We start from the raw sequence: 25,371 nt of genomic DNA on the forward strand, positions 1-25,371 counted from the left end.
AGAAAGTAGGGTGACAAGAAGGAGAAGGTGAACAAATGCAACCAACCGGGAACGCAGAAACAGGCAGGCAGCCAAAATCGCAAAGGAAAAAAAAAACAGTTACCAGATAGCGGTATCTAGAAAATCGAACTCGGAGGCAAAAAGAGATAAAGATGGAGTGCTGACACACCAAGAGCCAAATTTCTTTGTGTAGAATGCCTCCAGACTAACACGTGCAGTTTTATCCGTGCTCTTGCCAAGAAAGTTTGTCTCGTTAACCGAGCCTCGCAACCGTTGCAGCTCATTACGTGCGCAACCAAATGTCTGTACTTATCTTTCATATCTGACAAATATCGGGCATGGTCCCTCAAACGATCGTTGATGCATCGGCCAGTCTGGCCGACATAAAGTTTACAACACGTTAAGTGGATAGCGTAAACCACTCCTACGGAACACTTGGTAAACAGAGTACCATGCTTCATCTGGCATCCCCGCTTTTTTGAGTCGCAGATTCGGGGGCACAACTTTCTCAGCTTGTTAGGAGCCGAAAAGGCGGAATTCACGCCATCGCTGTTGGCCACTTTCCTCATATTGTGCGAGGTTTTGTGCACGTAAGGCACAACTAGCGGCTTCTGTGTCCTGTGACGGTCCTCTCCTGTATTTCTTCGTGTTCCGTGCTTAACTTTTTGAAGGATGGTCTCGAAAACAGCAAACAACAAAGAGCAGGGGAACCCAGCCGCCCAAAGTCTGCTCGTCTGATTCTGAAAGCTGTCTTGCAGCCTAGAGCTTGTTCAAGCTGACAAAGAGACTGGGTTTGTTGTTTTTCTTGAGGACATGTACGACCAGAAAGCGCGTGCAGCAGTCAATGAGAACTTTGTACAGGTGAAGAAAAGTGCTGTTTGGATTAAGACGAAATTCATCAACTTTTGCACGAATTTAAATCTTCAGACTCTTGCCAATGATATAAAAAAGAGCAAGGGTGATAGCCTAAATGCTTTCTCTACAGCCAAGACCCACAATCCAGAAATACCTTTCCGAACAATTGTCAGCGAAGAACAACCTTGGCAAAAGAATGTCAGCGGTTTCTTACAGAAGCATCTTAAATTACTTGTTTTGGACCATCCAATCATCACAAAAAATTCGACAGTTGTCGCTGAGTACCTACAGAGTACCAGTTGCGTCGGCTTTGGGTTTTCTGTAGATGTGGAAGATTTGTTTTAAACTGTTCCCCAATACCAGCTTTTGTTGGCTGTAAAGGAATGCATGCAAGCAAACGGCGACGTGGCTTTGGAGAATTCTTCAGGACTGTCGGTTGATAATTTTGTCGCTTTATTGCAGTTTACTTAAGTTCTACTTTTATACTATTTGACAACCTGCCTTTTTTGCAGCGTAACGGAGTATGCATAGGGTCCTGCGTGGCCCCTATCCTTTGCGACATTTTCTTGACAAAGGTTGACCGATCATTAGATAAACATTTTTATGGGGCAGGGGGTGGGGGGCAGTTTTAAAGGTTTTTAGGTATGTGCACGATTTTTTAGTGCTTTTAAAGAAATCAGACGCCCTTCGCCTACCACTCTACAGTAGGCGAAGTTTTAAATGCTTTTGACAAACATAGACTTGGGCTCACTTTTACCCATGAAGTACCCGACACTAATGTTTTACAGTTTTTAGACTTGAAACTAACCTTCCTTGAAAGACACGTTTTCTAGGGTTATTACCCGCCTGCAAAAAAATTTTTTGCCTTAAGATTCCATGCACTCCAAGACTGTAAAAAGAGCAATAGCGTCGGATTGCCCGGAGTCTACTCTCAAGAAATCGTGCCCGCACCAGTTGCAAGACAGCTTTCAGAATCAGATGAGGCGACTTTCGGCGGCTGGGTTCCCCTGCTGTGTGTTGGTTGCTGTTTGCGAGACGCGCCTTCAAAAACTTAAGCACGGAACACGAAGAAATACAGGAGAGGACCGTCACAGGAAGAAGAAGCCGCTAGTTGTGCCTTACTTGCAAAAAACCTCGCACAACTTGAGGAAAGTGGCCAACAGGTATGGTGTGAGTGTCGCCTTTTCGGCTTCTAACAAGATGGGAAAGTTGTGCCCCCGAATCTGCGACTCAAGAAAGCGGAGATGCCAGATGAAGCATGGTACTCTGTTTACTAAGTGTTCCGTAGGAGTGGTTTACGCTATCCCCTTAACGTGTGGGAAACTTTATGTCGGCCAGACTGGCCGATGCATCAACCAGCGTTTGGGGGACCATGCCCGGAATTTGCCAGATACGAAAGATAAGTACGCACATTTGGTTGCGCACGTAATGAGCTGCAACGGTTGCGAGGCTCGGTTAAACGAGACGAAGATTCTTGGCAAGAGCACGGATAAAACTGCACGTCTTAGTCTGGAGGCTTTCTACATAAAGAAATTTGGCTGTAGGTGTGTCAGCACTCCATCTTTATCTCTTTTTGCCTCCGAGTTCGATTTTCTAGATTCCGCTATCATGTAACTGTTCTTTTTCTTTTGCGATTTTTGGCTGCCTGCCTGCTTCTGCGTTCCCGGATGGTTGCATTTGTTAACCTTCTCCTTCTTGTCACCGTTCTTTCCCCTTGAAACTTCACCTTATTTAAGATGCTTCCTGGTTTCAATTAAATTTCAGTTGTGAATTCCTTTCTCGTGGTATGCATGGTTTGGCGCTATTTTTTCCTGTAATACACTGTCATGTAGTAAGGTGTGCATAGGCCAAACCGGGAGATGCCTAAACGAGAGTCTACAGGAGCACAATAAGCATATAGAAAATAGAAAAGGGAGTCTTTCAGAAAACTGTGAGGAATGTAAACCAGATGCATGCGTGCCGAAGTTCGATGAATGCCAGGCGATTAAAAAATGCAGGAAAGAGCTAACATGAGAGATTATTGAAGCAAGACGAATAAAAAGCTTAGAAGATAGGTGTGTAAGCATCCCGTCTGTATCTTTATCAGCGATGGAGATGATTTTTCTTGATGGCTTGAACAAAATGTGAAAAGTGACTTGCGGTGTGGTAGGCTTGTGGGACGATATTTTGATGATTTCTCAGTACTTAAAAACAGTTTGTGCATGGAATAACGATTCAATTGAAAGTTAGCGCATGTGTTGTCGTCTTCGTGGTGTCGTCGTCGCGAGCGCTACAGGGTTTTCATCATGAGTTGGATGAACCGGCGGAGAAATTGATGCGAGTGCAAGCCGCAAAGGATTTGAGCTTGCACGATAAACTGGCAGTGGTGCCAAACTTACACAATTTGGTGAGCCGTTGGACATCTCGAATGTAGTCGATAGTTGGCTCAGCACGGCTGTGCACACTGTGTTTGAAATGAACGCCGCTGAAATATTAGTTCTCTTCTTCCTTATAGAGCATGAAGCACCCCCTGTATACGCCCGGTGCCTCAGAGTCACCAGTCCCTACGTCGGTTCCAGCCTGCCTGTCTTCCTCGATGAGGCTGTAGTAGATACTGATGCCTTCTACACCAAGCGCATTGAGCAGAAGGGCTTTCTTGAGCTAGCGAGTGGCATTCCTGGCGGCGGCGCTGAAGTAAGCCTCGAAAACACGTCGCCATTGAAGCCAAGGAACAGCCGGTACGCCGGGGCATGACAAGAAGGGTGGGGGAAGTATTGCCACGTTCATCTTGAAGAAGCAGGAAGCGGAACCAGGGGTTCAGCAGAGCTGTGCAGAAGACGCCGCGATAGCATCGATATGTCAGGCAGACTGCGCAGCCAAGTGCAGCCAAGTGCAGCCAAGGGCAAAAATGCTGCTTGATGGCAGGGCAGCAGAAGGAGTAGGCGTAGTGGTAAGGTAAGTTAAATCTTCTCACTCGCGTATAAGCACGATGCACGTGGATGGATCTTCGTCGCTAAACTGTTGTATCGGCGTGGAACGCCATGCTGGAGCAAGTTAGAGCACGCCGGCCCGTAGGCCTGAAGAAAGACAGCCACTGACAGAGGCGCTGGCCGAGGTTGAGAGAGCCCCTGTTTATTATTGCGTAAGTAATATTACGTCAGGTTTCTGCCTCTTCATGTAGCCACGGTGGTAGGCACGTTTGAACTTTAGAGCGACCGCAGATGCCCCCCATTTCAAGCCGTCGGGTGGTCGTGGCGGTAGGCACGCCGCGCTACAGCTGCCGTCGCTACCAAGTGGAGGCGCTGTTGCGCTGCTCTCTCGCCAGATGTGAGAGAGAGGGGGAAATGTGTATAAAGCGTGTTGACTTGCTTGCTGGATTCATTCGACATGCTACCCGATAAACGGAAAGAGAAGCTACGCCGACTTGTAACGCGTAACGTGTTTTTTTCGCAACACGTGGTCCGCCCTGGAGCCGAGCAGCCACCGGCATTTTTCGTTAACATGCGCCCCACACTGGCGTCGTTGACTGCCAGCGTGCCCGATCTGGATGTTGATGAAAGCCCGGCCTCCAGGATCTGTGAGGCACTAACGGTCGCTCAGCTGACCCGCGAACAACTCCAGAAAACGAGACGGGCACGCTGGCGCCATCTAACGTCAGCTGCGCTTCCTGCAGATATCAGGGACTTCGGCTGGTTGCGAGGCTGGCGGGTCCTGCCCACAAGAGACCGCCTTGCGGCGTGGGGCGTGGGGCCCTCCGCCCGATGTCCGCAACGCGGTCTCATAGAAACATTAAAGCACGCAATGTTCGACTGTGTAGTGGCGCGCACCTTTTGGATTTTAGTGTCACGCCTCTTTGTAACCCGCCTGCAAGCGCGCACTATTTCGTCCGAAGTGTTTAAAAATATTCTGTTGTGTGTCGGCATGTCAGTTTTGTGGCGGCAGCGTGGAGTGGCTTCCTTAAATGGTCGTCCGCGAAGAGCAATGTTTCCAATGCTGCAGCGCCTCCGCACGCGCCTTTTTGAGCAAGCATGCGTGGACGCAGTGTCAATGATCGAGGCTGAGTTTTTGCGCAAATGGTTTGGTTTGGTTTATGGGGTTTAACGTCCCAAAGCGACTGAGGCTATGAGAGACGCCGTAGTGGAGGGCTCCGGAAATTTCGACCACCTGGGGTTCTTTAACGTGCACTGACATCGCACAGTACACGGGCCTCTAGAATTTCTCCTCCAAAGAAATTCTAGCCGCCGCGGCCGGGATCGAACCCGCGTCTTTTGGGTCAGCAGCCGAGCACCATAGCCACTGAGTCACCGCGGCGGCTTTTGCGCAAATGGTCGACATACTTCATCGTCCTGCGCGGCGGTCGAGTGTAGGCCTTATTACTGCCCTACTGACATGCTCAGGGCTGCGTCACTGCGCATGTGCTTGAAAGATCAGAACTTTGAGTTGAGCAGTTTTGCTTTGTATTTTTGTATTTTTGTTGACATTAGGAAAAAAGCAAACTGCTCTTTCCACGCCGACTTGCAGCAGCCAGGAAGCAACAGCGCGCCCAAGAGACCGATGAAGAGCGTGAACAGCGGCTTGCTAAACAGCGAGCCCAGGATGCTGCCAAAGGGGCGCGCTCTGCGCTGTGTTTACGCGACCTACCGGGTTTAACCAAATCTAAACCTCAGCTAATTTTTTCATAGCGCGGGCCTTAAATGGACTGAATGCCGCAATACGGCGCCCCCTGAGGTGAGTAATCTGTGATCTCGAAACCGAAACAACGATACATCTACCCCCTAATAAGGACGGAGAATTGGGCCGGTAAATAGCTTTTATTGTACCGTTTCTTCAATCTAGTTAACCCCCAACTTTTCCTACCAGTTATAGACCCATAGAACTTACCAGTTGCCTCGCCATGTACTTTGAAAGTGTCGTGAGTGTGATTAACTTTTGTTCTTCAAGCGTGTTAACTTCTTGATATCCAGCAGTGTGGTTTTAAAAAGGAATGATCCACTAAAGATCACCTCATCCATCTCAAAAATACAGTCAGGGAAGCTTTTGTACACAAACAACACTGTCTTGCAGTCTTTTTCGATTTATAAAAAGCTGATGATACAACCTGGAGGTTCGGGATTCATCAGGACTTAGCTGCGCACGCCATCCGCGGCAGAATGCTGAACTCGATTAAAGAATTTTGTCTGACTGTTCTTTTAATGTCCGTCTATGCTCAACCCTTTCGAGGAATTTTACTAAGAAGATAGGAGTGCCTCAAGGGTGTATTTTAAGCACAACTCTCTTTCTTGCGAAAATGAATTCTCTTAACGAAATATTATCAAGGTCCGTTATGTATTCATTTTTTGTAAAAGACCTCCAGATAGCTTACACATCCTCCAACATATCAACACGGAAAAGACACAGTTAACATTAAACAAACTGGCATTATGGGCAGACAGAAATGGTTTTCGGTTTTCTGCACAGAAAACAATAGCCATTATTTTATCATGCAAACCAGGATTACAGGCACATCCGTTCCTGCATCTGAACAAAACCAAGTTGCCCGTAAAAAATGAACACAAATTTTTAGGTATAACATTAGACAAAAACTAACTTTAATGCCTCGTATTAACCTGTTAAAAAAGAAAACTTCCTGATCACTGAACATACTCAAAGTCCTTTCACATAAACACCGGGGTTCTGAGAGGGCATGCCTTCTAAAAATTTATCGCTCGTGGTCCGATCCTGCTTAGACTATGGTAGTAAAGTATAAGGTTCAGCAAGGCGATCGCGCTTGAAACAACACGACCCAGTGCCCAATTTAGGTTTACCACTTTCAACTGGTGCTTTTAGGACGTCGTCTATAAACAGTCTTTATGTTGAAACCAACGAACTATCACTTAGAGGCAGAAAAATCATGCTCACATACTCATACATTCTAAAGATCCGTTCCCTATTCGTTCCATATCTGTTACGAAATAGATACAAAGTGTCCGCCAAAACACTCTTTAATAACAAACCGGAAATTAGCAGGCCACTCCTCCTGCGTTTTGAAGAGATGTGCGAGAATCTCGGCGTACTGAACACATTACCCAACATTGCGCTGAGACGAGAGCCACTACCTCCATGGTACAATATTCGTGCGATATGCGATTTTATTCTTACACAGTTTCACAAAAATGAAACTCCACAGGAACATATAATACAACACTTTCTTTCACTGCAGGAAAAATACAATGGTTTTGCGGACTTTTATACTGACGGTTCGAAAATAGATTTCTACGTAGGAAGTGCAGTAGTACGAGGGTATGAGAAGTAAATAATCAGACTTCCCTGAGCGAGAAAGAGGATGTGCTTAAAATGCATTTCAAACATATTGTATTAATTTTACATTTATTTCGCATTTTTTTGCCCCTATGCTTAAACTAAAATACGAATGCTTTCTAAGTGTACTAGGAATAACATTTTCAACGTTCTTCAAAATATGTCAAAACCACATTTCTGCCCACTTTGTATATTTATAAAGCATTAAAAATATACTAAAAATGTACATTTAATACATTACACATAGAATGAAAATATACATTTAATACACTAAAAATATATTCACTTCGGCTTGAAAAAGGTTTACTGGTCGGCTTCAAAGATTGAGACGTGTGAATGCTTCAGCCGCGAAACAAATTCTACACGTGTGATTACCAATCAAGTGGTGCATGGGATTATATGCCCACGTCGCGGAATGGGAACGCCAAAGATACCTACACAGCAAATCATGACGAAAGTGCAGCAACAAACAAGAAGTGCTACGACAAGCGCCATGCTTGGCTCGCCTTTTATATACCCACCGACAGCGACGCACTATCTTGCCCGGTGAGGCGTTTTTTGCGCAAGGCCCCCAGATTATCCCAGAAGTACCCTACTGGTCGCGTTCGAATCTGCGGGCAATCTAGAACCGAACTGCTATTTGAAACTTGCGTCAGGAATAGGTCATGGGTCGAACTGTCAACCAACAGATACACGGGCGTCTAAGTGAGCCTGTCGGCCTTCCCGGTCGTGGTCCTTTTCGCTGGCATATTAGGGCCCGTAAGTACCCAAGGCGCCTTTGCCGGTATTATGCTATTACATTCTCCGCACGTAGTCTAAATAAGTGATGATTACCTTCCTCCTAGAAGTTACCATAAAGCGAGAACTTACCATAAAAGAAGCTACAGGAAAGGGAGAGTTTTCACTGTTTCCTCAAATGTCATTTCGAGCCCTAGATTGTCCCACGCTAGCTTGAAGTGTAATGCAAATATGTCTACGCGGACTGCCACTTGTTAGAATTTAAGTATACTTGGAAGGATTAATTGCGTATCTACGAAAGTACACTTTAAATACATTGCCAACACCAAAGTGCGATTTCCCGAAACTCGATTTCGAGCATTAGGTTGTTCAACGGCAGCTTGAAGTGTCCGGAAAATATGCTAAGGCGCGGACTGCCAATTTGCTAGAATTTAAGTATTCTTTGGTCGAATTAATTGCGCATTTATGGAAGTACACTTCAAATACATTGACAACACGCAAATGTCATTTCCCGAAACGCGATTTCGAGCACTCGACTGTTCGACAGCAGCAAGAAGTGTGCTGCAAATACATTCAAAATGACTGCCCGTTTGTTAGAAATGAAGTATACTTCGATTGAATTAATTTCATATTTACGAAAATACACTTTCATTACATTGATTAACGCCGCCGCGGTGGCTCAGTGGCTATGGTGCTCGGCTGCTGGCCCGAAAGACGCGGGTTCAATCCCGGCAGCGGCGGCTGGAATTTCTTTGGAGGAGAAATTCTTGAGGCCCGTGTACTGTGCGATGTCAGTGCACGTTAAAGAACCCCAGGTGGTCAAAATTTCCGGAGCCCTTCACTACGGCGTCTCTCATAGCCTCAGTCGCTTTGGGACGTTAAACCCCATAAACCAAACCAACCATTACATTGATAGGATGCTAAAACTGCATACATATTTTTTCACGTATTTGAAAAGTGCTCGAATTATGCTTTTAGTGACGTATTTTTGGCATATTTTAAGAATATCTCTCGAATATCAAGCATGAAATTTCAGGAACGTATTTCATACATATTTTAGTGCATTCATGAATACCAAATGTGTTTAAAATACAGTTTAAATAGCCCACCGTATATTCCAAACGTATTAGTTTTTGCTAAGGGTTCCACAGTGCGAATCAGTGTTCACAGCAGAATGTTACCCTGTATGCTTAGCCGTAAAAAATGTAGTAAATGAGAACCTCAGAAACAGTATAATTTACACAGACTCCCTCAGTTTAATTACTACCCCTCCACTCTAGAAATGCAATTTCTCCGATTCTAGATGACACCACACACAATATAACAAAAGCCATAGCTCAAGGAAAAAACACAAAAATTTGTTATCTGGCGAGTCATATCGGAATTAAAGGCAATGAGAGAGCAGAACTCTGCGCTGCGCAGGCTCGTGGCAAGCAAATAAATAAACTAGATATTGCGTATAAAATTGCATGAACTCGGTACATTGTGAAACAGGGGAAAAATGGCAGTCTGCTTGGGACAATAGGGCAAACAACAAACTGCACTTCGTAAAACCAGCTTTAGGAGAATGGAAATCCTGCACCCACCAAGAATATTTCAAGCAAGTGATTGTCTTCAGTCTTCGCATAGCATAAACGTACCTCACGCACACTTTCCTACTCACAAAACAAGATCAACATGTTTGCGAAGAATGCGGAGTTGAAGTTACGATTAACCACGTTTTATTCTATTGTGCGCCAACTGGAAAAACTAAGGAAAAGTACTTTACTCAATCTTATAACGAATACATCCCTTTTCATCCTACACTGCTCTTAGTAGATGATCCATATGTTAATATAACATGTGTTTTTAGCTTTCTTAAACAAACGGGATTTCTCAAGAGACTAAATTTTTTACCCACTGGCCTGTTTGAAATCTAATACAGTTCAGCCACTTTCTCACTCATGAAAATAGGGCTGAGGTTCTTATTTTGATTGCTTCGGAGTCTCGATATACTTGTCCAGACAAGGATAGCTACTGAGATTACCCAGCCCTCTTTAAAACTTTTTCTAGTATACATTTCTAAAATTTGTGTATGTTTTCTCTAGATAGTATTATCGTTCGAGGGTCTCTACACCAGGGATGGTTTTTTACATCTATATTGTTCAACAAAAAAAGTTTCCTATACTTTTTGCTTGGTGGCGTCAATTGCCTATGTGCCATAAAACCCAATACAACACATAAGCGCACTCCTGTCCATTTTCGCACGTTCCGGGTTTCCCGCGGAATTGCAGTAAAATCAGGGAACCGTTTGACCAGCGCGTTAACTGCATGTTTCCTGGAGAAATGTGGGACTCAATTGATCCCTAGCTCAATGTAATACGCGCAGTCCAATTCAGTGGAAAAGTTGAATTCAGTTATGAAACGCGTACTGAGGGCACTGTGCTCTGATCGCAAAGCCAACTGGGATGCCTGCTTGTCAGCCACAATGTTAGCGCTCAGAACCGTGATTCATGAGGCCACTGGATTCACGCCTGTCGAACCAGTCTACGGCCGCTCCCTGCGATCACCACTCAGCATTCTTCGGTAATCGTGGGAAGACGGAGGAAAGGACCCCACGGTGGTTGTCTGTGCGTGCTCTGCTTGAAAGACGACCTGACGCCCAGATCACGCCTCTATGAAGTAGGAGACCAGGTAATGTTGCTGAGACCTTCAAAAAAAATAACCTAGAAGTTCAATGGGAGGGACCACCGAAAGTCGGTCAGAGGCTGTGCGACAAACTATACAGTAAGCATATCCGGAACGCGAAAGGCACAGCAAATATTCTACACCAACCTCCTCGAACCGTACCGGTTGTCGCTAAACGTTGCTTCCCGGAACTAGCCGCACCGAAAAACGGTGTCAGCACTGTCCTTGCAATAAAGGCAAAGGTAGAGGCTCCTGAGCTCAGTGTGATCAAAATAAATAATTAGCAGAACTCTTGCACGAAATCAAAGACATGTTCTCGGAAGAGCCAGGCCGAACTGCTGTTAAAGTTCAGGACATTTTGGCATTTTGGCAGCGACGGCAGCTCGAGCAACACGTCCGTAACGCCGCTCTTCTGCACATGCAGGTTGATCGGTGCCAGCCGGAAATTCTTGCGGCTGCCTACCCACCTTCGTGCTTTTGCAAGCCTTTTCTGCCGAAGACTGGACAGTGATTTTGTTTGCCAGTCACCGTTCTCAACGTTCCGGACCATTCCGGACCATTCGGCGGCGCGTCTGCGACCGCTCCTGGCAACCATTTCGCCACCAGCAGAGACATCTGTGTTCCGGACTGCTGCAGGGGGGCGTGTTTCGTCACGCATTTTGGCAGCGACGGCAGCTCGAGCAACACGTCCGTAACGCCACTCTCCTGCACATGCAGGTTGATCGGTGCCAGCCGGAAATTCTTGCGGCTGCCTACCCACCTTCGTGCTTTTGCAAGCCTTTTCTGCCGAAGACTGGACAGTGATTTTGTTTGCCAGTCACCGTTCTCAACGTTCCGGACCATTCCGGACCATTCGGCGGCGCGTCTGCGACCGCTCCTGGCAACCATTTCTCCACCAGCAGAGACATCTGTGTTCCGGACTGCTGCATGGGGACGTGTTTCGTCACGCACTTTGGCAGCGACGGCAGCTCGAGCAACACGTCCGTAACGCCGCTCTTCTGCACATGCAGGTTGGTGACCGTCATTTATCTTTACCACGCGGTTATCACGCGCTTTTGCTGCCGTTGCTGCCAACTTGCTACAGTGTTCAGTGCTTTAACTGCGAGCCATGCCTCGGTGCTGTACTTGTCGCGGGGCGCTTCGTGATCACGAGCCTTCAATAGTTTGTTGTGACTGCAAATTTCATTTTCATGCTGTTGAGTGTTCTGGTATGACTGAAGAAGTGTTCAACTCTAAAAAAAGCAAAAAGTCCTGGAAATGTGCAATGTGCAGGCCAAGTGGCGCTCGGGACGACGGTCCCGTGGCTTTTGGAAAGGAGGACGCTGAACTAAAGTCTCTTGTATTAGAGATCAACCGGAAATTGTCATCCCTTCTCCCACTAACAGACAAAGTAGATGGCATTGAACAATCGATCCAGATGTTATCGAACCAGTTCGATGCAGTGCAAGAAAAGTTAAAGCAACAGGGAAAGGAAATAAAAGACATTAAGGCACGAATTGACCGAATTGAGAGAGAGGAAGACGTTGGGGGCCTGGCGCGACTGCAAATGGATGTTGACGATCTTGAGTGGCGGAGTAGGCGGTTAAACATTGAAATACATGGTCGAGCGGAATCTCAAGATGAAGACCTCCTTGCTAAAGTCAATGAACTTGCGGACGAGTTGAACATGCATCAACTCGTAAAGGAGGACGTTCTGGCTGTTCATAGGCTGCCCGCGAAGCCCGGGTACACAAAAGCCGACGTGATGGTGAGGTTTGCGCGCCAGGACCTAAGAGATACATGGTTGGAAAAACGAAAAGCTCTGAGGGATTCCGAAGGAAAGAGGTATATCACAGAAAACATGACAAAGCGTTCAAAAGCGCTCCTGGTAGCTGTCAAGGCATGGGCTAAATCGCATGACTATGACTTTGCCTGGCACTCAAACGGAAAGGTCCTGGTGCGCAGAAGGCCTGGGGACTCCGCCGTAGTCATCAAATGTGAAAGTGATCTCTCAAACCTGGTCACCTGAGTCCTGTGTCTGTGCTGTGTTGCCTTTGTTCTGTCTAAATTCCAAGTTCAATGGCGCATTTGGGATACATATCTTTGGATGAGCTAACCAAAGAATATGGAAATAGAGACACTCTCCTGCGTTGTTTCCATTAAAACGTTCAGTCTCTACAAAACAAAACTGTTGAACTTGAGTGCCTATATAATAGAATACAGAATTGCTTCAATGTACTTATGTTTACCGAGACCTGGCAAGCTCATGAAACGGATGCGTTTTACCTTCCTAACATGAAAACATTTTATGTTCATAGAACCAAGCGCCGTGGTGGGGGCGTATCTCTTCTTGTAGAAAACTCCTTACAAGCCCGTTCATTGGCAGACTTCTCTGCTGTTACAGATAGTTATGAAATTGTGTGTGTGCAGGCAAAAGATATCGTTATTGCAGCATGCTACCGTCCTCCAGATGGCAATGTGTGTGATTTTTTTGAGTTCCTGGACAATATGTTAACATTTGTAAATGAAAATCATTATAATGTCATTATTGGCGGTGATTTTAATATTGACATGTCATGTAATACCTCCAGAAAAGTTGAATTTGAAAATCTGCTTAGTAGCAGTGCCTGCTCTAACCTTATAAATATGGCTACTCGGTTGACACCTACTTCAGAAACTACTATAGATTTGTTCCTAGCTAATTATGATATAGGGTCCATCACTACAGCTATTCTTCCCTGTTCCGTTAGTGACCATATGGCAATATGTTGTAAGGTTGACACTAATCCGTTTAATACAACAGAGAGCCCTGCGATGTTTTCTCAGTTGATTTCTCAGAAAACACTAGACTCTTTCCGTACAGAGTTAAAAACCACAAGCTGGGACTACATCCGGAACATTGCTGATGCAAATGCTGCATATGAAGCGTTTATGGGTCGTTTCTTATGTAACTATAAAAAGCATTTCATTCGTAAGGAACGTGTAAAAAACAAAAATTATAAAAAACATTGGATGACCCGTGAACTTCATAAAAAAATCCATAAAAAAGATCGACTTTTCAAAAAATTTATGAATTCCCGTAATGAGGCGGGCCTTCTAGCTTTTAAACGTTTCCGTAATGTCTTAAATAAAGAACTGAAAAAGTGCAGGGACGCCTACTACTTTCGTTACTTTTCTAAGCGCTCAGGTCGAATGAGTGAATAATGGAGTAAAATGAATGCTCTTATGGGACGTGGGCAGGAAAAAGATTCCGTAGTAGAGATTATACATGACGGAAAAACGCTGAGAGGGGACGCAATGGTTAATGCTATTAACGAGTTCTTTGTTAACAGGAATGTGACTGCACGCCCTTCAGGAAACAACACGCTGCAAGGTATAGCTAACAATAATACTTTTTTCTTAGAACCAACCGACATTCAAGAAGTTTGCTCTGTGTTTCCAAATTTGAAAACTTCGCGTAGCTGCGACGCTGACGATGTGCAAATTAGTCCAGTGAAATATGTCCTTGACGTTATAAGTCCCATACTAACCTACATATATAATCTTTGCCTTTCAACTGCAGTTTATCCAACAAAAATGCAAGTGGCTCGAGTGATTCCGCTATACAAAAAAAAAGGTGATAACCGAGAAGTTTCCAACTACCGCCCCATATCAATATTGCCTGTGTTTTCTAAAGGTCTGGAAAAAATCCTATTCAAACAACTTTCACGTTTCTGCCACAAATATGATATAATCACAAAATCGCAGTATGGCTTCCAAAAACATCGGTCCACGGAACTGGCACTTCTTGATCAAAAAGAATACATTTTGCAAAACTTCGAGGATAAGAACTACGTTCTGGGGATTTTTGTTGACTTTACGCAGGCTTTTGACAACATTAATCACTCTATTCTTTTTGATAAATTACATCACTACGGTATCAGAGGACATGCACTTAATGTGTTAATTAGTTATCTCTCTCACAGAAAACAATTTGTTCAAGTAAGCCATTTAATATCTAATCAGAAAGCAATAGTCGCAGGCGAACCTCAAGGAAGTATTCTTGGTCCCTTACTCTTTAATTTATACATTAATGATATAGTATGTATATCATCTGACCTGAAGTTTGTTATATATGCAGACGACACTAGTATATTTGTGCCTTCATCCTCTTGTGCTGACGCGTTCGTTAAAGGAAACATGGCCTTAAAAAAGTTGGAAGCTTGGACAGACAGTAATCAACTGAATATCAATACAAAAAAAAAACAAAAGCAGTAATTTTTCACCCCAAGGGTAAGCAGCTATCTACCGATTACGATCTTCTGTTTAGAGGTACAAGGATTGAGGTGGTCGAAATAAGAAATGTATTGGGCGTTTTCTTTTCCAAGACGTTGCAATGGGATGACCACGTAAACCATATTTTGCAGAAATTATGTTCCATAACAGGTATACTCAGTCGAAATCGCTATGTATTTCCAATGTCTGCAAAACTAGCCATTTATTATGCCTTATTTTCTTCCTACATGAACTATTCTCATTTAGTCTGGGGCACAACGACCGACAAAAACCTCAGTAGTCTTTTAAGGATGCAAAAAAAGGTTTTACGGATCATTAATAATTTGCCTAAGTTTTACTCAAGTAAACTTATCTTCAGAAATCTTAAGGTCATTCCAATAACTAAAATGTATCATTATAAACTCCTACGCGAATATAAACTCAGCATCAAGGAAAATCAAAGGCGGTTTTTGGACATATCGAACTTAGAATTAATAGTCAACGCGGCCTATAATACGAGGACAACAGACCGTTGGAAAGTGCCAAAATGCCGTACGAACTATGGGTTTCAGAGTCTTAGGAATAACCTGCCTCGATTACTAAATGAACATATTAAAGCGGAAACAGATATTTTAGGACTAAATTTCCGGAACCTGAAGGCGTTGTTTTATTAATTTGCATGTCCCTAATACACACCACACATTTCATAAACAGAACACCTTGTACAGATATTTAGCCACTGTTTCATTATAACTGCATGTCTTTATTTCCCGACCGTTCCATGAGCTTATCGCCATATCTTTCATAAAAATGCCAAGTTATAATTTTGTTTGTTTCTGTATATATCTGTACATTTTTTTTCTGTACATTTGTTTCTGGATTGTGTTGCTTCGTTGCTGTCAATGCCAGGGGGGACCAAGATTTTTTTTCAAGCCGTAAAGGAACGGCTTTTCTTCTTGGCCTCTTTCACAATGTGTACGTCATGTTGTGAAAAACAAATAAAATGAATGAATGAATGAATGAATGACATCAAGCTTGCTTCCTTTCAGCCCTACGCTCGAAAGCTTACGTGGTATCGCCTCGCCATAGAGAACATATGGAGGCCGAGATTAATAGAATGCATGACCTCGACGTCATTACGCCTTGCGAGGGCAACTACACCTCAATGCTTATTTTTGGTGGAAGCCCTTGGCAAAGAACCACCTTCTTGTATTGATTACAGGAGGCTAAACCCCATAACCAAGGACCACACCTACCACATAAGCAACATCATGAAGAGAATTGAGAAAGTTGTACAGAGCTCAGTATATCTCTACGTTCAGCCTCGTTCGGGGCTATTGGCAGGTGCCACTTACCGAACGCACAAGTAAATATGCGGCATTAATCTCACCCGTAGGCACATCCGTCCTAAAGTATTAAGCTTCGGCTTTAAGAACGGTCCCTACTGCTTCTCATTCCTCATGGATAAAGTGTCGATGGGACAGTATGATTTTTCCTTTACGTATGTAGATGACGTGTCGGAGTTTTCCGGTTCATAGTCTGAGCATGTCACGCACCTGTGAACAGTTCTTGAGCGTCTTCGTGACCCGGGCCTGACAGTAAAAGCTGAGGAATGTCAACGTGGAGAGAGAGAGTGTCACGGGTTCGGCGACTAGTCGACGTCATCACCGAGTCCGGACAATGAGGGGGTGGCCGTTTGATGCACGGCGTAGCCGGTAAGCAAACGCAGTGACTGAGACCGAGGCGTGTTTAAGAGGTAACAACAACAAAATAACGTTTATAGTTCGATTGAACGATGCGGCAGCTTTCACAGATACATAATTCACATTCTACAAAACAATTGCGGAAATCACATAACAGTAAACACACTGAATTAAGTTATACATTGAATATTTCTACACAGGTCAGAAAACAAGTGAGAGGCCAATTTAGATACAGTCGATCAAAAGTCAGAAGGTGAACAAACATACAGTCAACCGGGAAGCGCGGCTGCAGTCCATCCCAAACACGCAGTCAGTGCGGCCCCCGAAGGCGACGTCCGTCCAGGGCAGCTTGCGGTTTCGAGGATGCGGTGCGGCGGCTCGGAGACCCGGGAGTTCGCGGCGGCAGCGTTTCCACCGACGAGCGGACTGAAGTTCGTTTCCATACGGCCCCCTTTTAAAGCCCTCGAGCGCTAGCGAGCGAGCACTCGCGGCGCCACAGCGTCGGCGTCGAAAAAACAAAACACCAAAAAGCGCAACGAGAGCACGTAGGCACCTACACTTTGACTCTGCATGGCCGCCATCTTGGAGGAGGAAAAAATTAACGCACAACTAAAAAGAAGCCCCAGGCTTCGACTCTCGATTCGGTGACCTTGGAAACGCAAAAAAGTAAAACACAACCAAAAAGCCAGTCACGTAGGCCGCAACTTCTTTCCCGCTAATGGTCAGCTCTAGACCGGCAGTATCGGGGACGAATTTGAGCCGCCTCCGCTTTCGCAACGCGAGGGGTTGTCTACATAACTGAAAAAAAGCGTGCATGCATTCTTGCTCTTCCCGAGACACATACAAAGAAACGCGGACGCATCAGTTTTATACAAACAAAAGTAATTTACAGGCTGCCGCCACTTCTGTGACACGGCCCCCCACTTTCGGAATATTATCCGATAATATTCTAGACCCACAGAGGTCGGCGAGCAGACCTGTGCACAGATATACAGCGCGTAACAGAACCTCTTATATAAATCTAGCACGCACACACTACAAGGCACCGTGTATACATGCACCATAACACTTGAATAAATTAATAGCGAAAATTAACCGCGCGACAAATCTACAGCCTGCTAAGAAAATCAGCACCGACATTGTCCTTGCCCTTTATATGCTCGACGGTAAACTGATATTCTTGGAGCAGCAAGCTCCAGCGCAGGACTCTGCTGTTGAGCTGTTTGGCTCTTTGGATGTAGCTCAGTGGTTGGTGGTCTGTCTGAACTAAAAACGGTACCCCATACAGGTAGGTGGAAAACTTCTGTATTCCCCAAACTAACGCTAGGCACTCCCTCTCGATTGCGCTGTATGCTGCTTCCCTGGGGAGCAATTTTCTGCTCGCGTATGCCACCGGGTGAAGCGTTCCGTCGTGCCGCTGCATTAGTACCGCGCCAAGGCTGGTATCAGAGGCGTCCGTGCGCAGCACAAACTGTTTGGAGAAGTCTGGCAGCCGTAGTATCGGAGGGCTTGAGACTCGTCGCTTGAGCTCTTCGAAGGCTTCCTGATGGGCCGGCGTCCACCTTACGACGTTCCTCTCCCCTTTTCTCGTCAGCTGGGTGAGGGGCTCGCTTATTCTTGCGTAGTCGGGGATGAAGTCGCGGTAATACCCCGACAAGCCAAGGAAAGCGCGTACCTGACGCTTTGTTCGAGGAGTTGGCGCCGCCTGTATCTTGTCGAGCGTTTTACCGAGTGGTGCCAGCTCACCTCTGCCAATGCGATGCCCGAGGAACTCGATGCTTTCCATCCCGAATTCGCATTTGCTTGGTCGTACTGTCAGACCGGCCATCTCGATTCTCGCAAACAGCTGCCTCAGCGAAGAAAGATGCTCCTCCCACGTAGCACTGGCAACGAGGACATCATCATAGTAGTGCTGCACTCCGGGAATTCCCTCCACCACTCGTTGCATCAATCTTGAAAATACTGCCGGGGCAGTTTTTATACCGAACGGCATAAAACGGAATTGGAAGAGACCCGATGTCGTTGAAAACGCCGTTTTGGGCTTGGACTCCTCAGTCAATGGGATTTGCCAATATCCTTTGGCAAAGTCTACCTTTGAGAAGTATTTCTTCTCTCCAGCTGCAGCGAAGACCACGTCCGCTCTGGGCATTGGCTCCGAATCGGCAACCAGGACGTCGTTAAGGCGTCGGAAATCAATGCAAAGCCGGTTCGTGCCGTCTGGTTTCTTCACCAAGAGGACCGGTGAATTGTAGGGTGACTGGGACTTCTCGATTATTCCCAGTCGCTCCATCTGCTGCATCTCTCTTTCTACGGCTTCTCTCGTCGCAAACGGAAGTGGGTATTGTCTTACCTGGACCGGAGTGCGGGTAGTGAGGTCTAACCGGCACTCGGCCCAGTCCGTCTTGCCCGGGACGTCGGAGAAGATGCGAGAGTGCTCTGATATCACTTCTCGGAGCTGTCTCCGTTGATCCGCCGTCAAATCATTAGAAAGCTTCACATCTCGCTCGCCCTCCGATTGTTCAAGCGCCGGAACAGGAATGGCTCCCTCGCTGTCCGATTCGGTAACGCCGCAGATCGCGTGGCACACGCGTTCTATTGGCTGGCTTTCCCGCTCTTCGTACTTTTTAAGTAGGTTGGCGTGAAAAATCTTCCTCCCTCCGGCTGTCTCGATAACGTAGTCGGCCTCTCCTTTCTTCTCTTTGATCTCGAAGGGCCCCTTCCACTGAAGCAGCAGCTTGTTGTTGTCCGTAGGCAGCAAAATCAGGACCTTGTCTCCCGGATCAAACATCCTCTCTTTGGTTTTCCGGTTGTACAGTTTTGCGCAGCGCGCCCCGGCCTTTTCGAGCTCCTCGTGCGCTAGCTTGCACGTGTCTTCCAGTCGATTACGGAGGTCAAAGACGTGCTGGTATGTGGTCTTCGCCTCCTCGTCGAGGTGATGGTTTGTCCAGAGCTCCTTCAAAATGGCCAGGGGTCCCCTCACATGCCGCCCATACAAAAGCTCGAAGGGCGAAAAGCCCAAACTTGCCTGTGGGACCTCCCTGTATGCGAAGAGCAACGGCGCCAGATAGCGGTCCCAGTCTCGCGGCTTTTCGGCGCACATTCTCTTCAACATTAATTTCAGGGTGCCGTTGAATTTTTCGACCATCCCGTTCGCCATGGGGTGGTACGGCGTGGTATGCAGCTGGCGTATGGAGAGAAGTCGGGCCACCTCCTTCATTAAGTCGGAAGTGAAATTGGTGCCTCGGTCGCTTAGGACTTCATTAGGGACTCCAAATCGTGAAAACATTTCGACCAGTGCCTCAGCGACCCTCTCAGTTTCCACGCTCGGCAGCGCTACGGCCTCTGGGTACCGGGTAGCATAATCCATTAAGGTCAGGATGTACCGGTTGCCATGTTTGGAAGGGGGCTGGATTGGGCCCACAATGTCTATGGCCACTCTTTTGAATGGTGTTTCGATGAGCGGCGTCCTCCCCAGCGGCACCCGGGCGACCCGGCCCTTCGGGATTGTCCTCTGGCAGATGTCACAGGAGGCGACAAATCGCTTCACGTCCGCGGTGATACCCGGCCAGAAAAAATCTTCCAAAATCCGGTCCTTCGTCTTTTGGGCGCCTAAATGTCCGGCCATTATTCCGTCGTGCGCAGTTTTCAGCACCGCCTCTCGATGACACTTTGGAACGACGAGCTGGCGCACGATCCGCCCAGTTTTCTCGGTGTAGATTCGGTACAATACTTCATTCTCTTTCTGGAATTCTATTTTTCCTTGCGAATCCCTACACGTCACTTTCTTGCCAATTTGGGAGAAGCAGTGCTTGAGCGACTGGTCCTCTGCTTGCTCCTCTGCATAACTCTTCCTGCTTGGCTCCACTGCGACGCCGGGGGTTTTAAGCGCTTGGAACTTCTTGTTTTGCTCCCTAGCTTTCGCTCTTGTTACAACCGCTGCAACTTCCTCTTCAGCGAGCTCGTTGCTGACCGGTTGTTCAACCAATTCCTTCGGGTCATCTGGAGCTCTGGCGCCTTCTATGTTTCCGAGAATTAAGTCATACAGCGGCTCCTCCATGCAGAGCACCGATATAATCCCAGAAAAATACGGGGTGTCGATGTGAACCCGCGCCTCAGGCAGCATCTTAGCTGTTCCATCCACTAGATAAACTGGCCTCTTCTCTCCTGTGAGCTGGTCGTCGTTGATGAGCTCTCGTCTCACGATCGCCGTATTGCATCCGGTATCCCGCAGTACCGATATGCTCTTGCCTCCCAACGTTCCAGCCACCACCGGCAGTCCTTCAACGAGGAATTTCGGTCGCGTCTGCATGACCGCGTTCACAACGGGAATTTTATCCCCATTTTTGAGCTCCAGGTAGCCATCGCGAATGCTCTCCTCATTAACGTTCTTGGCGGGTGAGTAGACGCACGATGCCTGAGGCCTATCCTTTACCGCTGAGCGGCACGCATCCGCCTTGTGTCCCTTTCGCCCGCACTTGAAACAGGTGACGCTAGTACTGTTACTGGTGTGGGTACGGCACTGTGAAGCCTGATGCCCAATGCGGTTGCAAAGGTAACAGCGAGGCGGTGCTCGTTGATTGATTCTCTTTCCTTCGCTTTCGGGCCTCCCGGCATCGTCTCGGCTGTCTGTCTTTGACTTGGAGAGATTCAGGCTTCCTTGCGCTTCTAAAAACTGATCAGCTAGGTCCAACATCTCTCCTAGCGATTTTGCTTTCCTCTCCTTCAGGTAAAGAGCCATGTTGGAATGGCAGCCTTGTAGGAATCTTTCCTTAATGAGGAGCTCTCTGAGTTCCTGAAACTCTGTCTTGATGCCTGAAAGTTCAATCCAGCGGTCAAAATAGTGGCTGAGACGCGCTGAGAACTGAGCTGCAGTTTCGCCATCCGCCGGTTTTCCTGTATTGAATTTCTCTCGAAAGCCTTCTGCGGTGAAACGAAATCTCTTCAAAAGGGCGGTTTTCACCTTCGTATAATCCGCTGCATCACCCGGCGGCAAACGCCCATAAACACTAAGGGCTTCCCCACTCAGACAAGTAGCTAGCGCTGTCGACCACTGGCTCTCCGGCCACTTCTGGCTCTTCGCAATGCTTTCAAATCGTCTGATATACGCATCTAAATCATCCTTCCGGTCGTCAAATGGGATCAGGAGTTTACTTGTGTTTAACTTCAAATCACCTTTTTCCTGGCTCCCTTCTTTCTCTCTTGTCTCTTTCTCTAGTCGCTGACTCTCTATTTTTAAACGCATAATTTCTATCTGACGTTCGTCAGCTGCCTTCGCGGCCGCGCGCTCCTGCTCCGCGCTCTCTCGGGCAAACGCCCGCTCTTCGCGCTGCTTATCTTCGACCCATTTTCTGAGCTCAGTGCTTTTCAGCCCCAACTGGCTACCCATAGATATCAACCTTTCCAAATCCATGCTTCTATCTCCAAGCACACTTTCAATAACACAGCTACAAGCTCAGCACAAAGCAAATCCTATTGATACACGACACCTCTATAAAGTCGGCACAGTTCAATACCTCAACAAGTCTCCCTCTCAGTTCACCACGTTCCCTTCGCATCAAACGTCCTGTCGCGGACGCCAGTTAATTGTCACGGGTTCGGCGACTAGTCGACGTCATCACCGAGTCCGGACAATGAGGGGGTGGCCGTTTGATGCACGGCGTAGCCGGTAAGCAAACGCAGTGACTGAGACCGAGGCGTGTTTAAGAGGTAACAACAACAAAATAACGTTTATAGTTCGATTGAACGATGCGGCAGCTTTCACAGATACATAATTCACATTCTACAAAACAATTGCGGAAATCACATAACAGTAAACACACTGAATTAAGTTATACATTGAATATTTCTACACAGGTCAGAAAACAAGTGAGAGGCCAATTTAGATACAGTCGATCAAAAGTCAGAAGGTGAACAAACATACAGTCAACCGGGAAGCGCGGCTGCAGTCCATCCCAAACACGCAGTCAGTGCGGCCCCCGAAGGCGACGTCCGTCCAGGGCAGCTTGCGGTTTCGAGGATGCGGTGCGGCGGCTCGGAGACCCGGGAGTTCGCGGCGGCAGCGTTTCCACCGACGAGCGGACTGAAGTTCGTTTCGATACGGCCCCCTTTTAAAGCCCTCGAGCGCTAGCGAGCGAGCACTCGCGGCGCCACAGCGTCGGCGTCGAAAAAACAAAACACCAAAAAGCGCAACGAGAGCACGTAGGCACCTACACTTTGACGCTGCATGGCCGCCATCTTGGAGGAGGAAAAAATTAACGCACAACTAAAAAGAAGCCCCAGGCTTCGACTCTCGATTCGGTGACCTTGGAAACGCAAAAAAGTAAAACACAACCAAAAAGCCAGTCACGTAGGCCGCAACTTCTTTCCCGCTAATGGTCAGCTCTAGACCGGCAGTATCGGGGACGAATTTGAGCCGCCTCCGCTTTCGCAACGCGAGGGGTTGTCTACATAACTGAAAAAAAGCGTGCATGCATTCTTGCTCTTCCCGAGACACATACAAAGAAACGCGGACGCATCAGTTTTATACAAACAAAAGTAATTTACAGGCTGCCGCCACTTCTGTGACAGAGAGAGAGAGAGAAAGGAGGTTTAATGAGGAAAAGGTGGAGAGGTCGGCCGGTGGTAACATGGCCCTGGCCTGCTACTCCACACAGGGGAAAGGGAAGAGGAGGAAAAGGAAAGTGCGAATGAAGGCTGATGGCATAATACAATGAGTTTCACGGGTGATGTCTACACACACACACACCACACTGGCTGGCACTCGCAATCGCGGTTAATAGACGCACATAAAACTCATAAAACTGGTGTCTGCAACACAAACACCGACACATGTCATTAACCATGTAGGTTGTGCACAGGCAGTCACAGACGAGTATCCAGGCCTGTTTCACACAAAAAGTTGAGCAGGGCCTTTATCACACGCCACCAATCAGAACGTCTCGTCCTGGCGCCCAGAAGAGTTTCCTCAGAGAGAGGGCGAGAGACCAGTTGTTTCACGGTCGCCTCCAATGTTCTTCTTGCAGCGATATAGTTCGGGCACTCACAAAAAAAGGTGTCCAATAGTCTCTGGAGTGTGGCACTGTGCGCAATTTGGGTTACTTTCGATGCCAATCTTGTGAAGATAGTGTACTTGCAGAGGTGACCTACTGGGATCACATAGTGGGGCGAGGCCACCGCCGACCATCTGAGTTAAAAGCGATTGTAATCAGTAATTTCTCACAGTGGTGTACGACAATGGTTGTGCGGTCATTTTTGGGAGTTACCGCCTACTGCCAGCGCTATATCCCTCGTTATTGAGAGCTTGCCAGTCGCCTCACTGATGCTCTCGGAAAACCGAACCGCAGATCCTGCAATCGGACGGGAAAAAAAGCAAAAGGGTTTCTTAGACATGAAAATTGCGCTAATGAGTTAACCTGTGCTTAAAGCACTGACTACTCAAAGCCATTTGTGGTTCAGTGCGATGCCAGTGACCGCCAATTGGCGTGGTAATCGTGGAAAAATGGAGGAGAGAATCCCACAGTGCTTGAGTCTGTGCTCACTCTGCTTGAGACTACACAAAGCGCAGGAGAAGTTGGGACCCGAGATGAGTAAAGCACAAGCAAAGGCCAAACAGTACTACAGTGCAGTACAGCCAGATTACACCAGTTTGAAGCAGGAGATGAGGTAAAGCTTCTGCGACCTTCGAAAAAAAGTAAACTAGAAGTTCAATGAGAGGGCCCACCGGAAGTCGTGCAGAGGTTGTTCGACACGAACTATACTATAGTAAGCATACCCGGAACGCAAATGGCGTAGCAAATATACTACACCAACCTGCTCACATCGTGCCAGTTGTCGCTGGACGTTGCTGAGGAAGCTCCGTTAGATTCCCCGGAACAAGCCGCAGCGAAAAACGGTGGGAGCAAGGACCTAGCGATCAAGGCAATGTTAGAGGCTGCTCAGCTCAGTGTTGATTAAAATATATATTTAACAGAAGTCTTGCGCGAATTCAAAGACATGCTCTTGGACAAACCAGGCCGAACTACCTTTATAGTTCATGATATCGAGCTTACTTCACCTCAGCCCGCACGGTCAAAAGCCTACCGGGTATCGCGTTGCCAAAGACTACTTATGGAGGCCGAAAATAAAAGAATGCTTGGAGTGCATTCACTGGCTGGCACCCTTCATAGCGTTTCAGCATATTTATGTGGAACAACTTCTTGCTGAAGCCCATGTCAAGCCAGTAATCGATTTCGTTTTTCTTGCTGTGACCACAAAAGTTCCTTTTCAATGCATGATGAGTTTTCCGATGTTTCTCGCAGTGCCTTACACGTCAGACGCCCACTTTATTCAGCAACGAGCCATCGATTACGGGCATAACTGGTGCATTGGGAAGCAATGGAAGATGGGAGAGGATGACCGCGCACGGACGACCACGTGATTGCTACTGATTGATACGTGATTTATACTGACGACGACGTGATTTGGCTGAAGTTGTCATGCACAGTGAGGCGTTAAACCTATGGCTAAATTTTTTATTCACAAATGCACTCTTAAATACCGCACCGCCGCGCCCACACCCTCATGTCATTGTTAGCAAGAAATAAATGCAGAGACCTCTATTGAAGCGTTGTGAAACTGTTGCAGGCTTGTATCTTTGCCGAAAAGACCTGTGGCGTATGAGAACCAGGCAGACATCATTGCCTGTTGTCCAGAAATATATATTTTTAGACCCACTTCACCAGGTGGAAAACCAGAGTGTGTGCTGAACCGTTTCTGCCCGCGCACACGCGTAAGTTGTCGCTACTCTTCTTCCTTTTCGGCCGGACCATCGTAGCAATCGCGTGGTAGGCCGCTACACACCAATCCGGCGTTTACGAAATGCCACAGGTATCCTCTTCGTTTCACAAATGTCTGCTCCATT

The 25,371-nt window shown here is 46.9% G+C and overlaps 1 protein-coding gene across 1 annotated transcript; it reads right to left on the minus strand.

Annotated features, from left to right (window-relative positions):
* Positions 1 to 12,237: 12,237 nt before the first annotated feature.
* On the minus strand, positions 12,238 to 21,276 carry LOC149343920 (uncharacterized). The gene is made up of 2 exons (XM_089547100.1): positions 19,094 to 21,276; positions 12,238 to 12,304 (listed from the first exon to the last, which is right to left on the minus strand). The coding sequence occupies exons 1-2, from the start codon at positions 21,208 to 21,210 to the stop codon at positions 12,238 to 12,240; spliced, it is 2,184 nt and encodes a 727-aa protein (XP_089403226.1). The 5' UTR covers positions 21,211 to 21,276.
* Between the last annotated feature and the right edge of the window lie 4,095 nt (positions 21,277 to 25,371).

This window comes from Amblyomma mixtum, chromosome 5 (genome assembly GCF_055824585.1).
Source record: "Amblyomma mixtum isolate Tamu chromosome 5, ASM5582458v1, whole genome shotgun sequence".
NCBI lineage: Eukaryota > Metazoa > Arthropoda > Arachnida > Ixodida > Ixodidae > Amblyomma > Amblyomma mixtum.

Bases quoted from the DNA above. Each gene is read 5' to 3' on its own strand.
- LOC149343920 (XM_089547100.1), bottom strand. From the start codon at position 21,210: ATGGCTCTTTACCTGAAGGAGAGGAAAGCAAAATCGCTAGGAGAGATG. The intron at 12,305-19,093 runs GTACGAAGAGCG...TGTATCTCTTAG, and splicing joins CACGCCAACCTACTTAAAAA to GTCCTGGCGCGCAAACCTCA.